At 32.4% G+C, this 21,249-nt stretch overlaps 3 protein-coding genes, 1 long non-coding RNA gene and 1 other non-coding gene across 5 annotated transcripts; 2 read left to right on the top strand and 3 right to left on the bottom strand.

The window, feature by feature from the left end:
- Positions 1-533: 533 nt before the first annotated feature.
- TRNAG-UCC (transfer RNA glycine (anticodon UCC)) lies at positions 534-605 on the bottom strand. Its single transcript has one exon. It is a non-coding gene; the product is annotated as a tRNA-Gly (tRNA).
- Positions 606-1,606: 1,001 nt separating this feature from the next.
- LOC140174185 (uncharacterized) lies at positions 1,607-2,890 on the top strand. Its single transcript, XR_011863399.1, has 2 exons — positions 1,607-1,903; positions 2,343-2,890. It is a non-coding gene; the product is annotated as an uncharacterized lncRNA (long non-coding RNA).
- A 1,708-nt stretch (positions 2,891-4,598) lies between these two features.
- Positions 4,599-6,309, top strand: LOC112701764 (serine/threonine-protein phosphatase 7 long form homolog). Its single transcript, XM_025752515.3, has 3 exons — positions 4,599-5,316; positions 5,391-5,481; positions 5,603-6,309. The coding sequence occupies exons 1-3, from the start codon at positions 4,607-4,609 to the stop codon at positions 6,299-6,301; spliced, it is 1,500 nt and encodes a 499-aa protein (XP_025608300.2). The 5' UTR covers positions 4,599-4,606; the 3' UTR covers positions 6,302-6,309.
- Positions 6,310-6,333: 24 nt separating this feature from the next.
- LOC112703848 (uncharacterized) lies at positions 6,334-7,965 on the bottom strand. Its single transcript, XM_072199824.1, has 5 exons — positions 7,776-7,965; positions 7,209-7,396; positions 7,012-7,124; positions 6,472-6,891; positions 6,334-6,367 (listed from the first exon to the last, which is right to left on the bottom strand). The coding sequence occupies exons 1-5, from the start codon at positions 7,963-7,965 to the stop codon at positions 6,334-6,336; spliced, it is 945 nt and encodes a 314-aa protein (XP_072055925.1).
- Positions 7,966-16,999: 9,034 nt separating this feature from the next.
- Positions 17,000-21,249, bottom strand: LOC112701762 (transcriptional regulator STERILE APETALA). The gene is made up of 2 exons (XM_025752514.3): positions 20,827-21,249; positions 17,000-18,315 (listed from the first exon to the last, which is right to left on the bottom strand). The coding sequence occupies exons 1-2, from the start codon at positions 21,130-21,132 to the stop codon at positions 17,167-17,169; spliced, it is 1,455 nt and encodes a 484-aa protein (XP_025608299.1). The 5' UTR covers positions 21,133-21,249; the 3' UTR covers positions 17,000-17,166.

Raw genomic sequence — 21,249 nt, 5'->3', positions numbered from 1 at the left:
CAATGAAAGCATACTCCAATGTAAATGAGAACATATCAGTGTCAGTGCATGGTTTACTCTTACATAAGCAGGAAAAAGAAAAAGTAGAGGACTATAATGCTATCCATGTGATCTATACAACCAATATCCCTGACCAAACTCACCTAACATCAGTTAAGAGGTGCAATGAGCTTTGAGATCAAGTCATTGATCTTTCATATAAAAAGATGACCAAGAGTGAATTGTTACGAAATTAATATTATAAGCCATCAATATATACCCGTATCAGATCAATAAATTATGCATGTACCAACTACAAAACTCTCAAAGTCCCAAGCATGTGCAGTATGGATTAACAATCAATTATTCAACTTTAGGGACACAGTACAATCCTAATAATTATAAGCATATAAATATAAAACATTGCATTAATCCAATTTAAGGCTGTAGTAATATAAGCAGTATTAGTAGGTATTGTTCATGGCTAAAATTAAATATTCATGTGATGATTTCGTGCGAAGATAATAATTGAAAATCATTTTAAAATAAATACATGCGTTTGCCGGGAGTCGAACCCGGGTCTATTGCTTGGAAGGCAATTATCCTAACCGTTGGACTACAAACGCTGTGGATGCCTTAGATTCTAATTTTTTGTTTTATATACTCTAATTTTCAAGTAAGGTCTCTCTTCCTTGTAAGCCTCTCGTACCTCCATCCATAAATATCTTACAATAATTTAATGATGATACTATGCTTGTCGCAATCTGATTACTTTGTTATTGAGAGCTCATTATGACCATATTTATCACATATTCAATGAAAATACGTTCATATAATAAGGCAATAAGCACTGAGCAAACTTGGTAGATTCTTGAGCTGGCAACCCTTTAGAACTTTCCTTTTTTTTTTAAAACCTATATAGGGAATTAAAAAAATATTATTAAAATTTAGAGATCCCAAGTCATACCTAATCTTTTTCAAGTGCAAGCTACGTACCCTATAATTTTAAGAGAATTCACATAGAAAGCTGTAGCTACCCATCCATATATATTTATTTAATCCATTCTATAAGGTTTGGTTAAATCAAAGTTTAGACTTTAGACTCCATCCAAACTCATCAATTAGTTTGGTATATTTTTTCAAAAATGATATACAGACATAAAAATACGCTACCAAATCAGTCAAATAGTTATTATATATTTTCAATTTTTATTTTGTGCTTCAAATGTATTAATATAAGTTGTTAATTTGGTAGTTAATTTATTAAACTATTCTTTTACTTTAGTTTATGATAAATAATAAAAAAATTTTGTGGTCCACAAATTCAGTCCAATAGAAATTCTGTTCTAATTTTAGTCTTTATTATCTTATCTTATTTTTAGTTATCTTCTTTTCTTATTTTATCTTATCTTTATTTTTATCTTTCGTAAGCAATGCACTATATATATTTAGTTTTACCTTCATAATTCAATGTTCAATTCAATTCAATCATTCAACAATCAATAAAAATTCTTTTCTTATCTTTTCCTATTCTTTCACAAATTTAATTTTATCTACTCTAGTAGAATAGAGTTCCATATAGCTTCAATAGAGAGAGAGAAAAAGAGATATGGCATCAGTGTGTGAGGATGAATTACTTCACATATTCTCCTTTCTTCCAACAAAATCAATATGTAGGTTTCAATTTCTTTGCAAATCTCTTTACGGTGAACTTCATGGAGCCAAATTTAGGATGAACCATGCACAAAATATATCTCTAAAAGATGATACTTACATATTCATTCAACCAAAAATATTTTTCAATAACTTCAACAAGGATGAATTATTCCATCTGTTACCGCCCTTGCCGTTGTCGTCACCGGCCGAAAAAGAATCGAATTTCTATGAGCAGCTGCCTAGAAATTCGTTGCAATTCTTGAAGAATGTAAGAATTCTTGCTTCAAGCAATGGTTTAATTTTGTGTCAAAGTAATAGTAATAAGGAGCTATGTTTATGTAACCCTATAACACAAACATGGCTCCCAATTACTACTCCATCCACTCTATCTGAAAGTCCTTTTCATGAAGCCAATGTTTTCTTCAAGTGCATGAATAATAAGGGTTTGGATTATTTAGATGATTACTTGATAATTTTGATTGAGGGGACACCGGAATGGGGGCAACATGTTATTATTAAATTATATTCGTCAAAAGAAGGTGTATGGAGAAGAATGGAGAATGATTTTTTTGTTGGTCCAATGAACATGAGACTCAATAATTCCGTTTATCTTCAAGAAAAACTGTTTCTGATTTCAAATAGTCCTTCTGTTTTTAAGAAGGGTTCTCATTATCTTCCACTATATATAATGGCCTATGATTTTGCAGCTGGCGGCGAATCAACTACGATCAACCTACCAGAAGATACTTTAGAGGCTTCTCTTGATTGGAATTGTGATCTAAGAATTTTTGAATGGGGAAAGGAGAAGAGTTTGGATCATTCTCTTTGCTTAGTTAGGTACATAAAAGGTTGTTTTACTATATGGATTTTGATAGATTCAAAGTCAAGTAAATGGAAAAAGATTTTAGAAGTTAAGGTTGAAGAGATAGGGTTGAAGGAGGAAAACCCTAATGTTCAAGGGTTTAGAATTATTAATGGAAATTGTTTGGTTTTTGTAACCGGGAGAAAAGTGTATGGATATTATTGTTTCAATGATCAAAGTTGTTGGGGATTGAAAGAAATATGTGAACATAAATGGGATAATATTAGAATTAATTTGATCCCTTATTCTCCAACTCTTCGACCTTGTGGAATCAATATGGCTTGAAATTAATTCAAGCTCTAATTTTAGTATTGAGTTTGTTTGTGTACAAGTAGCAGAGTCTGTTTTTTAAGATTGATGTAATCCAAACGATGAATTTAATTGATATTATTTATATTTAAGTTTAAATTAAATATGATATATATAATTTTAAAATTAGAACTGAATTTATGTATTTTGTTGGGTTGAATTTGTAGACCACGAGACTTTTTTATTATTGTCATGTGCTAAGGTAAAAAAGTAGTTTAATATAATTTTTTTATACATATTTAATATAATTGATTATTTTTCAATTAAATTTAATTACGAGACTTTTTTATTGTTATCATGGGCTAAAGTAAAAAAGTAGTTTAATATAATTTTTTTATATATATTTAATATAATTGATTATTTTTCAATTAAAATACATTGGTTTCTGACTAATGTGTGGCAAGTAACACTCTCAACGGTAGTCATTGCATGCCTGTCCCTCTCTTGTTGGGCTTTTTAATTTCAATATGGTACCGGAACTTCTAACAGACGCCGTTATGGGGGAGGGAGGGGAATGACGAGAGTGTGGTGTCAGTGACCACCCAACTCGCACCGTGCGAGTTCCACTAAGCAAATCTCACCGTGCGAGTTCCGTCCAGCAAATCTGACCGTGCGATTGCCACCACCGAAGACACGTGTCGCGTAGCAGGAGCCACCCCAATTCGGTGCCCTTATAACAGCTCCCTCACTCATGCATTAACTTCTCTCACCCTCCGAGACATCACTCTCCCAGCTTTCGTTTTCAAACCTGAAGCCCCCATTGTTATTCATCTTCCTCCTCTCATTTCTGCATGTTTCAATACATGAAAGAATGCCCAAAAAAAATAAAACTAGAGATGTTGATCGACCTGAGCTTCATATCATGCATTATCTCAGTCACTCTGATTATGTAAGTTTTTTTTTAAGGTTTTTAAATTTTTTTATTTAAAAGTATTAATGTAAAATATTTATTTGTTATGATTGTTGTTATTAGAAGTGCAAATTAGAAATATCCATAGGATAGAATGATTATTACTATTTTTTAGGATTTATATGTATTTTTTAAGATTTATAGAATTTTTGGAATTAATTTTTAGAATATAAGTATTATTGTTAGTGAAATTATTGTTATTATTTAGTAAGTTTGGGACGTTTTTTATAGAGAGCACGGAAATTTTAGAATGTGAATTTTGAATGTTTTGTATTATTATTATAGTTATGTTTATGTTTAAATATAAATATAAGGAAATTAAAAAAATTGGACCCCCAACGGTTATAATTGTAACTAATATTGAGAATAGGTTTAATTTAATTTTTATAGTTATGTTTATGTTTAAATATAAATATAAGGAAATTAAAAAAAAAATTGGAGCCCCAACGGTTTAATTTAATTTTGAAAATAGGTTTAATTTAATTTTTATAATTCTATTTAAATTATTAAGTAGGTATATTGTAATGAATGAAGGTAAATGTTCTTGTTGTTGTGAGTTAGTCTTAGTTTGGGAAACTATTAATTAATTAGTATGAATGATGTTCCAAAAAGAATTTAGGCATAAAGTAATTGTTATAAATGTTTTTTATAATTCAGTGAAATATCTTTAGTTAACTAATGGTATATGCAGTAGTAGGTGGTTAGTGGGTATTATTACATATTATTCAAGATAAATGTGTTACTGTGGAGAGATTTGATTAGGTATTTATGTATTAGTTATCATTATTATCAATAGTTGTTGTGGTATAAAATATTTTTATTTTAGTAGTAACCTAGTAAGTGTTAAGAAGTTGAGTAATACTTTGTTATGAACTTTGCAGAAGTTAAGAATGTTGACATGTGAGCATCCTGTTCCTCCGGATCGGTACAATGATAGGGTAGAGGAGCAGCTACGACTTACTGGCTTTTACCATGCATCACAGATTGGGGTAGTCCAATGTCAAAAGGCATTGGTGAATGCTTTAATCGAGAGGTGGCACCCCGACACACATACGTTTCACCTTCCCATTGGTGAATGTGCCGTCACTCTTGAAGACGTTGCTCTAATACTTGGTCTTCCAACGGACGGACTTCCAGTTACAGGGATGACATTGAGTAGTTTCGAAGCGTTGGAGGCTGAGTGTTTGCATCAATTCGGAGTTGCACCGCGTAAGTCGGAGTGTAGAGGCAGTTGCATTAAATTGAGTTGGCTTCGGGACCTTAAAGAAAATTTACCCTTGACTGATGAAGTTGGTATACAGAGGTATGTCAAATGCCACATTATGTTGCTTATCGGGACGATCTTGTTTGGGGATAAATCAGGTGCAGCAGGTGTGCACTGGAAGTTTCTTCCATTGCTACGTGAATTTGGTAGTATTATACAATACAGTTGGGGATCTGCATGCCTAGCACACCTCTATAGGGCATTATGCCGGGCATCTCGAGTTGACTGTAAAGGCATAGATGGCCCACTAACACTTCTTCTCGGTTGGGCTTGGATGCGGCTCCCATATCTATCGCCGGTTCCTAGGGAGCCCCGCAGTTTCCCGCTAGCAAACAGGTAATATAATTTTTAAATGTACCACTTTATTTATATTTATAACTCAATTATCAACATTAAATGTATCGTATAAGGTGGCGGAACTGGGAGCGGGGTGACCGACGATATAGATATATGAAGCTAGCTGACTTTAGGAAGGCCTTTGATGAACTTCAGGAAGGCGAGGTGAGTATTTATTAAAGTAGTATTACTTTCCTATTTAGGGCCTGTGTAAATCTTATGAACCAAAGATGATGATGACTGTTATGTCGGGCGTAGTCATGAATTTCCTTTATTTTTTTTTCAGTTTGTCTGGGTTGCGTATGCTGTGGATCGCGTGGATCCTAACATAATTCCTGCTGAAATCTATATGCACTCGGTTGTGTGGAGCGCTACAGTGCCTTTGGTATCATTTGAATGTATTGAGTGGCATGCTACCGATAGGTATAGGCGACAATTCAGACTCGTTCAGGGAGTGCCTGAGGAGGTGCGGAATCTAGATAAGGCGCATGGAGAAGTCCTCACTGGTCCTAAGAATTTTAACTGGGCCACGGCACCTACTCATTACATGTGGGTGATGCATTGGACCAACAGGTATCATCACGTTCTTTCCGAGCTTCCCATTCCTTCACAGCCTCAGTTGGAAACTTATATGCATTGGTACCGAGGAGAATATGGGAACCGCTTGTGTTTGTCAAATCTTGTGGGTGAAGAGGATGATGAAGGTAATCAGGATTTGGATGGTGGTAATCATGATATGGATGAGGGTAGTCAGGATATGGATGATGACAATGATGAACAGGAGCCACATTCGCCTGAGGTACCACCTACGAATCCGCTTCCACAAGAACAACCTCAGTTCTCAGGCCAGTATGTACCGCAGTCACACTTCAACCCATCATTTACGCATCATCAACAACATTGGGGTATGTCACAGTTTAATATAATACATATTAATTACTTACCAAATTATTATAAGTTAAAAATAGTTACTAATTTAACATAAAAGCAAAATAAAAACGTCATGCAAAAAAAAAATTAGCTGTCGAAAGAAATCGCGTGATGGTGGAATCTATTAATAACATAACTAAATTTAGTAAATGGTTACCAATGTTGACGACCAATTTTTGGAGGTACGGTGCCTTGAATTTCCGCAGAAAGTTTGACTCAATATGCCTGATGCAAAACATATGAAAAGCTCTAGGAGGTGACCAAGCTCCATTACTGCGCTCCACAGCTGCATTGATGGATTCGTGTCGGTCGGATATTAGACCAATACCATCCCGAGTGACAACATGTTGACGAAGGTTACTTAGGAAAAAGTGCCATGCATCAGAAGTCTCTCCCTCCACAACAGCAAACGCAATTGGGACAATATTGTTGTTCCCATCTTGTGAAACTACCACTAGCAGACAACCCTTATACTTTCCATACAAGTGAGTCCCATCCACCTGGACAACTGGTTTACAGTGTCTGAATGCCCTAATACAGGGGTAATAACTCCAGAATACTCGGTGCAGTACTCGAATATCACCCACCAATTCATCCCCTTGATAAGCAGGCATAGTCTCAAAATGGACAACAGCTGACGGCTCCCTATGACACATGGCCTCAAACCATATAGGCAACGCTTCATACGATGCTTCCCAACCTCCAAATATTTTTTCTACTGCCCTTTGCTTAGCCAGCCATGCTTTCCGATAACTAATGGTGTACTTAAACTTCGATTGCACTTCTGCTATAACCGACTTTACCTTTAAGGACGGGTCCGCCTCAACCAATGGCTTTATCGCTTCTGCAATTGTGAGAGAATCCAGCTTCGAATGGTCCTGTGAAATCATGGCTCGGGTACATGTGTGACTACCATTATACCTCCTTATAACCCAACAGTACTTCCTGCTGATCATGCTAACCCTGATAAGCCAATCACACCCTGATCCGTACTGCGTACACTTGGCATAAAATGTCAACGGCTCAGACTCATACACCCGGTAGTCTACACTTCGTCGTATGGTATACTCTTTTATCGCCTTAATAACAGCTTCCCTCGAACCGAACTCCATACCAACGGCAAACTCACCATCTGCGACAATAGGAATCTCTGCATTTGACAACCAGCATAGGAAAAATCAAATAAAGAGACATATATTACAAATCTGACAACACCTTATTATGTCACTCTAATTAAAACAAAAACACCAGCAAGTCATGTAAAAATTAGACCATAAAGGCCGGTTCGACCGTCGCACGACATGAACCGGAACCTAACCGGTCCGGTTCACTGGATTTTAACCGTTAACTGCGAATGATATTTACAAACTCATGTAAATTTTACCTACCTGCAGTCATATATCCCGGAAACTCCGGAACATGCATGGCTTCCAAATCCAAAACTCGCATGAATGATGGCTCCTCAAACGGCTCATCGTTTGCGAGTGCATTTGCCACCTCTGTTACATCTGGCGCCGTAGCTCCTTCACCTTGATCTTCACCTCCATCTCCATCTGGACCAACAAACTGGTAGTTACTTTCGAACTCTTCTTCGCTGTCAGTATTATAATCTTCTCGTAGAATATTTCGGTCGGCCTCAGATTGTTCAAACTCAATATACAACTCGATGAAGGAGATCTGAGCCCGGTTTTCAATATACATTGAAAACATCTCTTGCATGCTCGCTTCGTCCGTCACATATCTGCTTTGAAACTGGACGAATCCACCAAATACCTGTATGGGATATCTGTATAGAATACATGATATCTTTCTTGCTCTCTCAGAATCAATGGCTTCAGAAATCACCCCTTTCAGCTCTTCAAATGAGATGATAAAGGGAATAACAACATCTAAGGGTTTTTCACATATAAATTTTACTCCTTCCGAAGTTTGTAGTAAAATCTGACCAAAATAATACACCTTTAATAATACTCGGTCACTCATCTCTCTCAAACATATAAAAAGAAAAGAACATAGATTTGGCAAGTAGAGTTCAATTTTGAATCACCAGATAATAATAAGGAAATAAGAAAGAAGAAACAGAAGAGTATGCGGCCGTTCAAGTTGGGGAAGAAGAAGACGCGAGTGACCTACTTCCTTACTGCGTGCTTTTATATGGACCATTTTAAGGAACTCGCACCCATCGACTAGGTTAACATGACACAGCTAAATATTTACAACTCAAATCGCACCATGCGATTTCCTATTCAATTTCCTGGAATAAACTTCATCCCCACTCAAAACGGAGGGTGCGAGTTCCTACCAACATCCACCCCCTACAACTCGCACCATGCGATTTGTTGCACCGTTGTAGCACACCCAACTTTAAACGGAGGGTGCGATTTCAGTTGCAGAAAATCTCATTTCTCCTTATCATACAAATCGCAATGTGCGATTTCATGTAGCATAAATTTTCATTTCTCCTTCTCATACAAATCTCACGGTGAGATTTCTCCACCCTCACAGTGTCAGAAAGCTATCCCACATATGCGTGTATTCCCCCATACTTCCATATCTGTGAAAAGCTCCCCTGTAGGTTCCATATCGATAAAAATTAGCCTAGTTGTCCAATACCTTCTATTGAAAATAATTAAAAAAATTATTTTTTTCACGTTAATATTTCAAACTATTTATATAGATTATTGATTAAAGTTTATTCACCAAAAAACAAATTTAGTAGCTGGGAAAAATAATATTTCTGTTTTATCTACGAACAATCATGAAGTTTGATTCTCTATGTAGCTATAAGCTATGCATCTCACTTAGAATTAGGTATGAAATATGTCTATATTTTACAGGTCCAAATAAGAACGTTGAAAGTATCGTAATCTAAATATGAGTTTATATTCTTCCTCAAACAAAAATTTCTTCTGAAGTTATTCGAATTTTTGTATTTTTTTTCTAATATTTTTTTAAATAACACGAATTAAATTTTAAATTTTTCGATCATATAAGTTTTAATATGATATCATGAAATTATTTTTTAAAAAAATAAATTAATAAAAAATACATAAATAATTATATTTCTAATACATATTGTATTTAGTTTATTAATTTATTAAAACAAAATTAGTTAAAAATATCAATTTAAGAAACTAAAAAAATTATTAATCATTAGAATCACATAATGAAATTAAAATTATAATTTTAAAGCAATATATATAATTTAAAATAGAAGTTAATATGTTTATAAACGAAGATAGTAAATTGGCAAATATAATTTTCGGGAAAAATGTATTTTACATTCTAAACTGACAAATGATTACCAGTTCCTTAGCAGTAATACTTTAAACCATTGATACTTAAATATATTTTGAGGAAGCGGGTTGCTGGTTAGAGGTGTTAAATAAATAAGGGGAAGAGTTAGAACTTAGAAGTGACTCCTCATGACATGAGAGGTCAATTAAAATTAGAGAAACGAGTTAGTTAATATTTTAAACAAATCAAATAAATGTTAATCCAATTCCATTCGTCGGAGTTAACGAATTACACCAATTAACTTGTTTTATTTTATCATAATTTTAACAATTTTTTAATTTGGTATCCTTTTATATATATATAGAATATTTATCATACATCAATATGTTTTTATTGTAAATTATTTAAAGTCTAAATAACTAATTAATAAAAATAAAATTTTGTATTTAAAAAAAGATTGTATACACTTAAGAAAAACAACCAAATCAAACGAACTAACCAATATATGTTCAATCTAAATTCGTTTAACTCGTAAATTATACAAGCCAAATTAAATTGATCTTTTCTTAAATGAGTTTTGACGGCTCTATAATGCTGGTCATGGAATTGGGATCATAAGCTGGGTATTGCAATGAGTTGGATGAAAGTGATCGGATGATAGGTTTCTTTTATTTTTCTTGTGGAGATAGACATAATAATTGAAAAATGTTGTCATTGGATTATTGAGTTAATATTTAATTTAGTCTTTAAATTTATATATAAATTTTAATTTAATTTTTAAAATTTTAATTATTTTTATCTAATCTCTAAATTTTATAAATATAATTAATATTAATTTTTGAGATAATTTTCGACACACAAATATTAATAGAACATTAATATACACAGTTAAGTGTTGTCATACTAAAATTTTAAAATAATCCTATTTTAGTTGTGATATTTAAATAATTTAAAAATAATATTATATTACTTACTTTAGAAAAAATTTCTATAAACATTAAATATAATGTTATTTTTGAATTATTTAAATTTTTGTTAATGTCTGTACGTCAAAAATTATTTTAAAGACTAATATAAATTATATTTTCAAAATTTAAGAACTAAACAAAAAATAATTAAAATTTTAGAAATTAAATTAAAATTTATGTACTAAGTGATAAAATTGAATATTATCCATTGATTTATTACTCCTCTTAAATTTGAGCTTGTCAATTTAACTATGAAAAAGAAAACATAGAATAGATAATGACAAAGCAAAATATTCATAAAATATATAAACAAAACCACTACAAATAATGGTAACAAGAGACACTAAATTATACATAAGTAAGAAAAATAGAAGAAGAAATCGATTACGAAACTACTATTGCTGTAGAAAGAATAGACGACCTTCTCAATTCTCAAATGAGTGAAATGACACCCATAGAGAGTAGGGGTGTACATGAGTCGGGTGAAGTCGGATTTGATGGGGTCTAAATTCGACTTGAAATATATACTGGGTCTATTTATTAGACTCGAACCCAATCTTAAATACGATGAAACCAATACATTTTCGGGTCACAATTATACCGGGTGAAAATTGGGTCGTTAACATACATTAAGTTGATACTTTCTTGTAAGATATCGTGTAAAAATATCCAAATTTCCAAAACTCTAACCATTATTTAACATGGTAAAATTTACTTAAAAAAATATAACAAGAATCAATCCTTCTTTAAAATTAAAGCATAACCACAATCAATACTAAAGCAAAACCACAATCAATACTAATATTGTCTAATAATACCAATATTTAAATTAATACAAATAACACAATATTATGCATTAGTCTAAAGTCTTATGCATTCTAAACATAAAACATTAACTTATAGTCTTATAATGACTAATAACACAAATATTAAGGTTTACAATACTTAAATTTCACATAAGAATAGTCATGATCCATCACTAATAATACAAAATATTAATTGTGCATGATGACCGGGTCACCGGATCGATTTCGGGCGATCCGAGCTATGACCCGGACCCGACCCGAAATAATGATCGGGTCTATTTTTGAGACCCTTACCCGGTCATAAACCCAATAAAATCACACCAAATTAATCTTTAAAGTATTCGGGACCGAGTCGGGCCTTCGGATCAGGCCGAATCTATGCACCCCTAATAGAGAGAATGATCCTAGAAAAAGAGGAGTAAAAATTTGCTATATTAATTCCAGTTTAAGACAAATTAGACGAGTGGGACATCATAAAAAAATGCACGTAATACATAGGGCAAATTACCCATATAAGCTAATGCCTAATAGTACATCATAATTTCACAATTCAACCAAAAAAAATACATAAATTAATCAAATATACGTTTCTATTTAATTCGAATTAGAACAATTCGAATTACATATTTACAATAATTCGAATCATACTGATTCGAATTACACACACCTATACAAGTACTAATTCGAATCAACTTAGTTCGAATTACATATACGCTATCTATAATAATTTAAAAGAGAGTGATTCGAACTACACGTACATTTTGTGATATAATTTAAAAAAATTTTTGTCCATTCTTTTAAATTATTATGAATAGCGTGTGTAATTCGAATCACTTTAATTCAAATTAGTGTGTAATTCGAATTAACCTGATTCGAATTAATATTTGTATGCGTGTGTATAATTTGAATAAATGTGATTCGAATTACTATGAATGTATAATTTAAATTGTTTAAATTTAAATTACATAAAATTGTATATCTAGTTGATTCATGTATCTATTTTTTTTTTTTACTAAATTATAAAATTATGGTGTGTCATTGATTTATACAGATGATTTTTTCTAATACATACATGAACTTCAAATAAAGTTTAAATTTTATTATCATTCGTGTAGTTATTTACATTTATAATTTAGCAGTTGCTTTTTAATGATGTTTATTTTAGGTTTAGAATTATAATATTCTATATATCAGCTAAGAATAAATATTAATTTTTGTTATTTTAGGTAAAAAAAATTATTACTATATTTTTCTTTTATGAGAGATGTCGTCATATTTTATATGTATGGAAAGTTATAGTACACCATATTCTAGTGCTAGCTATGTTACCATCACTATATGACAAAAAGTACGTGAGTATGTGTCAAAATGTCTGAGTACACATGATAGAGGGATTTTCTTTTTCAATTACAATGATAAGTAATAAATAAAATTAATAAATAATTGAAGGTTTGAACTTTGAAGCATTTTGTTTGGTGAAAACTCAACTGGAGTCGATTTTATGTAAATTTGATACTTGAGAGTCGTTAAATAATTTGATTAATTTGATTAAATTTTTATCTAATGATTCTTAGATCAACTTCATGTAAAGTCGGCTCCACATAAATTTTCATCTTATCATATATGCATTCAAAAAGAACCTCCGTCAACATTCCTACTCAATTAAGTTTGTTTACATAAATTTTGTTTAACAAATTTTAATTATCTACATAATTATTTTTTAATCTAATTGATCATGTAAAAGTTAATTTGAATATTCTAGGTAAAAAATTTTAAGACAATTTATTATATTTAAATTGTATGAAAAACTTATTTTAAGTAATATAATTATAAAAATAAATTATATTTAATACTTAATGTTAAATCAATATAATATAATAATTAAAAAAATAATATTTTTTGTTATAATTATAAGCCTTAAAATATTATTTCACTTATAAATGGTTTTTAACTTAAAATGATTAATTTTGATATAATTTAATTTAAAATTTTTTACTAAATATAGCTAACATATATCTTAATTAAAATTATAGGTTAAGATTATTAATGATTTTTTTTTTTACTAAAAGCATATAAAATTTATATTTTTAGTACATTTATTAAAATAAAAATTCAAACATTTTTAAAGTAACATAACATGACATATTTTATATATTTTTTTAGATATTAATAAAATTTTAGTATAACACTCAGTTATTATCATTAATATACGAAAAACGTATTATCTGCTCTTATTTTATAAAATATCAGAAAATTAATAAGTGAATGTTACATCAAAATTTTGTTCATATTCAAAAGATTTGCCAACATATGTCCTAGCTAAATTTACAAAATTAAACCCTAATATAAACTTTAGGTTATTAATGGAAAATTTAAAATTAAATAATAATAATAATAATAATAATAATAAATTGAATAGTGCAAAAGTCAAAGAGAGAATGAATGAGTGGCAGATCTACAACTGCTCTCTCTAGTGCCTAGTCTCTCCTGCTTAATTAGCTGCTTCTTCTCTCTTCTGATCTCTTCTGAATCTGCATCTCTTTCTCTCTCTCTTCCAATATATATCATGCCATCCTATTCCTACATGGCTATATTATAGCCCTGCTCTTTCCCTCTCCCTCCATCTATCTCTATCTATTATCCGTTATACAATACATTATTCTAATCTAAACCCAACCTAACAAATCAATTACAAACTAAATATTATTATGATCATCAACAATAAATAAAAAAAGGAGAAATTTCCAAACAATGAAGAGAAATGCATCTTCTAAAAAACGAGGTCAAAGAAATTATATTTTTTATATTAATCTATTTTTAAAAAGAATATTTTATTTTAAATTCCAAATCTTCTAAAATATTTGAGTTAAATAATAATTTTATGATAAAATCTCACATTCAATTAATTTTATAATAAAATTAATAATTAAAAATTATTAAATAATAATTTAAAGTGAAAACTCAGGTAAAGCTGACTTCACGTGAAGTTGCTATTTGAGAGCGGTTAAATAAAAATTTAGTCTAATCAATTAAAGTTTTTAACAGTTTTTAACTATCAACTTCATGTGAAGTCGATAATAACTAAATTTTTACCATAATTTAATCAATTTTATCAAATTATCTAATAATTATCATCTGTTAACTTCAAAAATAATTGTAAGTGAGTTTTCAATTTTTTTATTTTGTTTTGTTTAAAAGGCAAGAGCATTATTGAGTGGGTTCGTTCCAAAGGGAAGGGATGATATTAATAAGAATTGAATGCATGTTTGGTATTTCTCTCTGATGTCCGTTACAAGAGAGATAGGTAGGTAGGGTTAGGTGTGAGGGGGGATAGATGCAGGAGAAGCATTAGGGGTAGTAGACATCTATATATATAAGGGAATGGGTTTTGTGTCAGAATTAGAAAGACAGAAAGACAGACAAATCAGAAATAAGACATAGAAGCAGGAGAGACTACCATAGCCACTAAACAATACAGATATATAGATCAGATCATAGCTACTCTACTATCATACTTTCTCATCTCAATCTCAATATGTCCCTCTCATTTTGTCCTTCCCCCAACCCCCTCTTTCAATTCCCTCTTTTCAATACTAATTATTTTTTTTTTGTTTTACCATAGTATTATTGAGTCCGATATTAGGAATGAACACAGATCGAATTGAATATGACTAAAATTTAATTTGTAAAAAAAATTATCGAATTTAATATTCGTAATTTTTAAATTTAAATTCGATCTGATCTAATATGTATATTTACAAATATTGGATATCTAATATATCTGCAAAACACACAAAAATATTTTTAAAAGTTTATCTTTTATTAAAAAATATTAATAAAATTTATTTTTTTATTATTTTAAATATATTTACTTTTAAATTATTATTAAACATATTTTTCTTAAATAATAAATTAAAATAATACAACATATATGATCATTATTAGTTGAAATAAAACATAAAAAAATATTAACTTATTTATTTCTTTATTTTTATGGATACGCAAATATGCAAATTTGATACGCAAATACCTGCCAAAAATTCGCAATCCGATTCTATTAGTGTGCGGATTGGATCCGATCTATTTATAACCTTACGGATCGGATCTATATCCGCAATTTTTTGTTCAAATTCGAATAGACACCACGAATATGCGAATCGAATCCAATCCATGATCCGATATCACGGATTGAAACTCTATTTAAGAATTTGCTGAGTTACTGCATATATTAATCAGAATTTAAATAACTAACACTTATTTAAATAAATTAGTAAACTCACTACTAAACTAATTTAACTTGATTTCAATATTACTCATTATTATCCATTATATTATACACCAAGCATCATACATATGTTACATATTAAACAAGTGATGTCTTTTATCCTTGGTCTTGTGTTTTGATAAAAAAATATGTTGTCTATTTTTACATTTCTCTCTTAAAATAGTTATTATTAAAGAAGTTTCAAAATGTTAAATATTATATTATAATTCACATCTTATTTATTACTAAGCTGGCGTTTAAATCCTAATATGACTGTTCATCGAGGTACCTTGCTCTGCCCCTTTTCAATTATAATGTTGATATGATATAATAACAATAAAACAATTATTAACTAAAAAATAACATAAAATAATGTTTTTTTTTTCTGCATTCTTAGCTTACACATGCAGTGTCCTTTTCATTTAGACTTAACATCATGGTGAACAGTTTTGTCATCAAGTAGCAGAAACATGGTTATGACCAACAAGTCAAGTATGGAACCAGAATACTAGTGTACTTTGTATATTTGATCGATATATGGTAAATAATAGATTAAGATTTCATACTCAGATGCACGTGTCCCAAAAAATGTTGCTCAAAATAATAGGGATTCAACAAGTTATAAATGTTACATACTTACACCATGCTCCTATTAAAAACCAAAATCATACTTAATTATTATCAAAATAAAAACCAAAACAAACAAACAAATGAAGTGGTAATACATACAAACAACACCACTGCTTTATTGTCTATTTTATACCAATCAGAATCATATTTTCTATTTAAGATTTCTGGTTCAAGGCATTGTCAATTCAAAAAGTTTCTTTTGTTTGTTTTCGTGTAATGTCTATCTTCTATCATTCTCATTCCAAAGATCTCAGTTCTACAGGAATTCAGAAATAGTCAAACAAATAAGTCTCCGTTCACTTCACAACACCGAATTATCTTTTCAGAACCCCCCAAAAAATAAACTATATCATAAAAATTAATTATTTGCACCGATGTGATAGTATATGAAAATTAATTTTTTTTCCCTAAGTCAGAACATGCATGCACCGGTATCTTGCTGGTTGATTCGAAACATGAGAGGTTGTTAATAACTTAATAATATGGATTCTGATGAACATTGGGGATCTGACCTAGTAGAAGCACGAGAAAGGATATAGTAGTATATAAATTATTTAATGTGCCCGTGTTGTTAATTTAATTATTAATTAGATGTGGTCCATATAGTCATAAAATCTAGGGTCTTAATTTCTTATTTTGCGCATGTAGGCGTGCTTCCCTACATGAATTTTCTATTTCACTTCCAAGAAAAGCGTGGCAATGAATTTTATTATTTGATTACCTTTATAAGCATCCAATCAGCACTATAGTTAGGGTTAATAATTTGAATACTCATTCTTCACAAAGTACAAGATCACTTATCCCATGCATGCCCAATTTCCCATGATATTAATTATATCTTTGACAATATAAGGGTTAAATAAATAAATAATGACAACAATGGATGGATGTGAATGTGATTCTTGTGAGGGTAGATACAAAATGGAATCTAAAATTTGGAATAATGTGAGGCCAGCCGAACAACATGAACAATGAAATCTCTACTCTCAAGCTAATTAAGCTAAGAACAATAATACTATACACCAAAATCCAATAACTGTATAAAGGTGTCATTCCAAGAAATCGCCACGTGTCTTTCATTTGCCACCATGGCATTACCCTCAGGTGCATTATCCCTAACTTCCAACGCGCAACAGAAAACCCCAGCAAGTTGCTCAATGTTCCAAACCCTTAGCATCCGAGAGACCCCGGAGTAAGTTAACACATAACCCAAGTTGATGCACGCTAACAAACCCCTAACCCACGGAGGCCTCAACCGGAACCTACTCAACCGCTCGAACGTGCTGGCGCGTCGCACCGTACCATAACCGTTCCTCTCGACAATCACAAACGCATCGTGACGCGCGTCCAAACTGCTTACAACGAACCCCGTAACAGAACCCACGTCGCGTATAACTTCCTCCGGGTTCCACAAACTAAAACAAACTAATCTCGAGCTCGTGCACGCCACGACGTAATCTGGTTCCGTTACTCTCACGCGCCCAACTGGCTCAACCAATTCTGTTAGCATGTGCCATCCCATAACCGTTTCCGGATCTGTTAACGTCCCGCCCACTGATACCAGTTGCTGGTTGGCCGCGTCCCATATTTGGAAAGCCCGGCCCGGAAGGCCTGCGTATAAGCCCACCCACCACCGACTGTTTCCCGCGAACTCAACTAAAACACCGTTGTTCACCACGTCACCTGCAACCACCTGTTGCGGTGGTTCGTTGGCCACGTTGACCGACGCCACGAAAATATCCCCGTCGAGTCTAGCAAAGGTGAGCGTGCTGTTAGAGAGGATTATTCCGGACACGGACCGGGAGAACGGGCCGAACCGCGGGCCGTGGTTAGTCCGGAATGTGCTGACGTGGGCGAGAGTCTCAACATCGAAAAGGCGGACCGTGCCGTCCGCAAAGCCGCAGGCGAGGTGGCGGTCAGAGAGAGCAAGGCAGCGGCATAGGAGGGTTTGACGGTCGCCGGCGCCATTGGGAGGCATAGAAGGATCGAAGTGTGGGACATGGAAAGAGGGTGCTCCCAATGCAAAGTTCCTAGCCGTCCGATGCCAGTAGATGTACTCCTCTCGCCACGTGTCGCGTATTAAGTAGGCCCGGCGCCAGATCAATCTGGTAAGTCTCTGCCACAGTGGATCCAAGTGTGAGACCCCTCGCCATGTAGAACAAACCTGCATGCACATAAAATAATAATAATAATAATAATAATAATAAAAAGTGGACCAACCAAAATACAGAGCAAGTCCAATTAACTTTCCAAGCATACAGGGTGTTTTGTTATATTAAGCAAAGTCACTAAAATGATCTAGCCATATATAGAAAGTTTAATACCGTTTGGAATCTTATGTGTATCTAATATTCTTCGTTTATCTACTTTATTTTACTTTCTGTCTGCTTAACCATAAGTAGCATATTATATTATTATATTAATCCAGCAAGAGAGAGAAGCAGTGTTATATCATATATAGGCATGAAGGTAGGTGCAGTGAGTAGCATCATCAGCGGAACAGAGAAGCAGGAGATAGATAGATAGAATAGAGACACATGAATGGAAATTAAGTTGCCTAATTAATTAATACAGACAATATCTATCTATACATAATACATGCGCAGTGTACTTGAGTTTAGGGCTTGCTCCATCATGATGCTCATACAAACAGTACCCTACCTATATAACATAACATATACTAATCCAATAATCTCACATAAAATAATAAGGAAGAAGAGAATATGAAGGAAGGAAGGAATGGAGAAGAAGTGAAGTGAGAAAGGATGAGAGAGATTGATGTGGTCCATACCCACAGATATGGGTAAGATAATAACGAAACTAGCTTAGTCAAAATATTAGTTGCTGTTTGTTGTATGTAGTGTAGGCATGTGTTGTGTATCAAATCAAAGTATAAACATGGTATCAAAAGCGTGCTTCCCCACAAACATTTCACTTTCATTTCCGAGAAAGGTATGCCCAAGTGCCTGTCTTGTTCAAACCAGCGAATCTCTACTTCTATTCACGCACACAAAGACCGGTCCAACAAACACCAAAGACAAAAACATCAACTGCTCATCAATCCACCAATGAATTATTCCTACTTCAAGCTCTAGGATTTGGAACAGACACTACAAAACTCTCTACACTCAAATGCAAAAACAAATTCACTTGCATTTTTCTTTTTTTTTGTTAGGTTTAGTTATTGATGAAAACGTAGGTGCAGTCGACTTCACGTGAAGTTGATAGCTGAGAACTATTAGATGAAAATTTAGTTAAATCGGTTAAATTATGTAATAACTATCAACTTCATGTGAAGTCACTGCACTTGAATTTCTAACTTAATTATTTATATATGAAATTTATAGAAAAAAAATAAGGTATATACCTATACCTATACCTATAGATGCTCATCCATGATATATAAAAGAATAAATATATTTATATTCAGATATATACTAATTTATTTTGTTATATTCTGCATAGTTGCTGGTTCAGATATAAAAAGGTTGATAGTTTCTAGTCAAAGCTAAGAATAAGCACGCACCATGTCCCAAGTCACAAGTATGATGTGTGTAAGAAAATTGTCATAATTATTTACTTATATGAATATGTTATATGAGACAATATTTAACTTATTAGGAAAGAAAGCCAAAATAATGATAGGTGTGAACTCCGCAGATATATATACAAAAGGAATGGGAAGTTGTAATGACAACCTTGCCATGGCATGTGCCTTTTGGCATTATGCACAACCTTCTTTTTGACCCATATATATGTACTTTCCATTAAACATGTTTCAAGTAATTAACCAATGCCTAATCACTATTAAAACCCTAATACATATAATAATATAATATTGTGAGGGCGGCCGGGGGTACTTCATATCTAATTCTAGATCTTCATATTTATTTATCAAGATACTAATAATACACTATACTTAATGTGTATTAATTTTGAGAGGTATAACTTAACTACTATATATGGAAATGATGCACTTGTAAGGCACATAAGTAAACTACAAATGCATATCAACTTATGTTCATATATTTAAATCTTAAGATAGCTAGAAAGGCATGCAATGGATCTTGCTAGCCTAGGTAGCATGAATAAAATTTAAAAAAAAAAGTGAGTCAAAAAGGATGAATTCCAAGAAAGGGAAATGGCAAATTGGAATGCAACACAAAGAAACCTTTTTAATTGGATAAATGAAAAAGGAGGTCCCCAAAACTAGACATGTTTTGGAGCAAGATATAAGCTATAGCTAGGTACTATCAAGTAGGAACATTGCCAACAAGAAAATCCAAGCCCCCCTTCCATCTTTGAAAGGGACACTTTTTTTTATTTATTTATTAAGAAAATGACCCACGTAAAAGTAGGTTCTTGATTGCTTTCTCATCATAATACAAACTGTTTCTCTTCTAGGATGCTTGATAAGTAGTATGTAGTAGTAGAAAATATATATCTTCCACAACTTAAACCTAATTTATTTTGAAAAGAAATAATAAAATAGAAAATAGAAAATAGAAAATAGAAAAAAGAATCAGCACCTGCAGGTTGTTGCAATGGTTTTCATGTTTGACTTGACCAATATTTTGTCGAGTTTACAACCCGTGATGATGGAGGAGATTGATTATTATTATTGTTATTATTTTTATTATTGCATTGAAAAAGAAAAGATTGTTAAGGGAAGAACCTGAAACAAACGAGCAACGGCAGGAGCAGCAGCCAAGCGACCATGGCGGTTGGAAGCATCAATGGCAACTTGAGCAGCGAGTATTTCGAGAAGGACCTCGGGGAGAGCCTCGTTCATGGCACGTAGACGTTGCTGGCGAGCAGTGGAAGACTCTCCGAATTCGCGGGTGGACCTCCGGAAAGAAGAGTCGGGGGCAGCATTGGCGTCGGAAGCAGCAGCATTTGAAGGAGGAGGAGGAGGAGAAGGAGAAGATGTTGATGATGAGGATGATGATGTTGATGATGATGATGATGGTGATGATGACATGAGAATTAAAGAAGTGGATGATGGATGATGGTGGGGTTTAGGGGAGAGAAGAAGAAGAGAAAGAAAGAGAGGAAGAAAGAAAGAAAGAAAGAAAGGAAGGACAAAAAGGTTGGAGAT

This window comes from Arachis hypogaea, chromosome 7, assembly GCF_003086295.3.
Source record: "Arachis hypogaea cultivar Tifrunner chromosome 7, arahy.Tifrunner.gnm2.J5K5, whole genome shotgun sequence".
NCBI lineage: Eukaryota > Viridiplantae > Streptophyta > Magnoliopsida > Fabales > Fabaceae > Arachis > Arachis hypogaea.
Note: the sequence above shows the minus strand (reverse complement) of the source record. Positions and strands in the feature narration are given on the sequence as shown.

Excerpts from the sequence above, each read along its gene's own strand:
- LOC112701764 (XM_025752515.3), top strand. The coding sequence starts at position 4,607 with ATGTTGACATGTGAGCATCCTGTTCCTCCGGATCGGTACAATGATAGG. Across the intron at positions 5,317-5,390 it reads AGTTTCCCGCTAGCAAACAG|GTGGCGGAACTGGGAGCGGG; the intron begins GTAATATAATTT and ends GTATCGTATAAG. Across the intron at positions 5,482-5,602 it reads ATGAACTTCAGGAAGGCGAG|TTTGTCTGGGTTGCGTATGC; the intron begins GTGAGTATTTAT and ends TTTTTTTTTCAG.
- LOC112703848 (XM_072199824.1), bottom strand. The coding sequence starts at position 7,965 with ATGCAAGAGATGTTTTCAATGTATATTGAAAACCGGGCTCAGATCTCC. Across the intron at positions 7,397-7,775 it reads AGATGGAGGTGAAGATCAAG|AGATTCCTATTGTCGCAGAT; the intron begins GTGAAGGAGCTA and ends TGTCAAATGCAG. Across the intron at positions 7,125-7,208 it reads GGTGTGATTGGCTTATCAGG|GACCATTCGAAGCTGGATTC; the intron begins GTTAGCATGATC and ends ATGATTTCACAG.
- LOC112701762 (XM_025752514.3), bottom strand. The coding sequence starts at position 21,132 with ATGTCATCATCACCATCATCATCATCATCAACATCATCATCCTCATCA. Across the intron at positions 18,316-20,826 it reads CCGTTGCTCGTTTGTTTCAG|GTTTGTTCTACATGGCGAGG; the intron begins GTTCTTCCCTTA and ends ATGTGCATGCAG.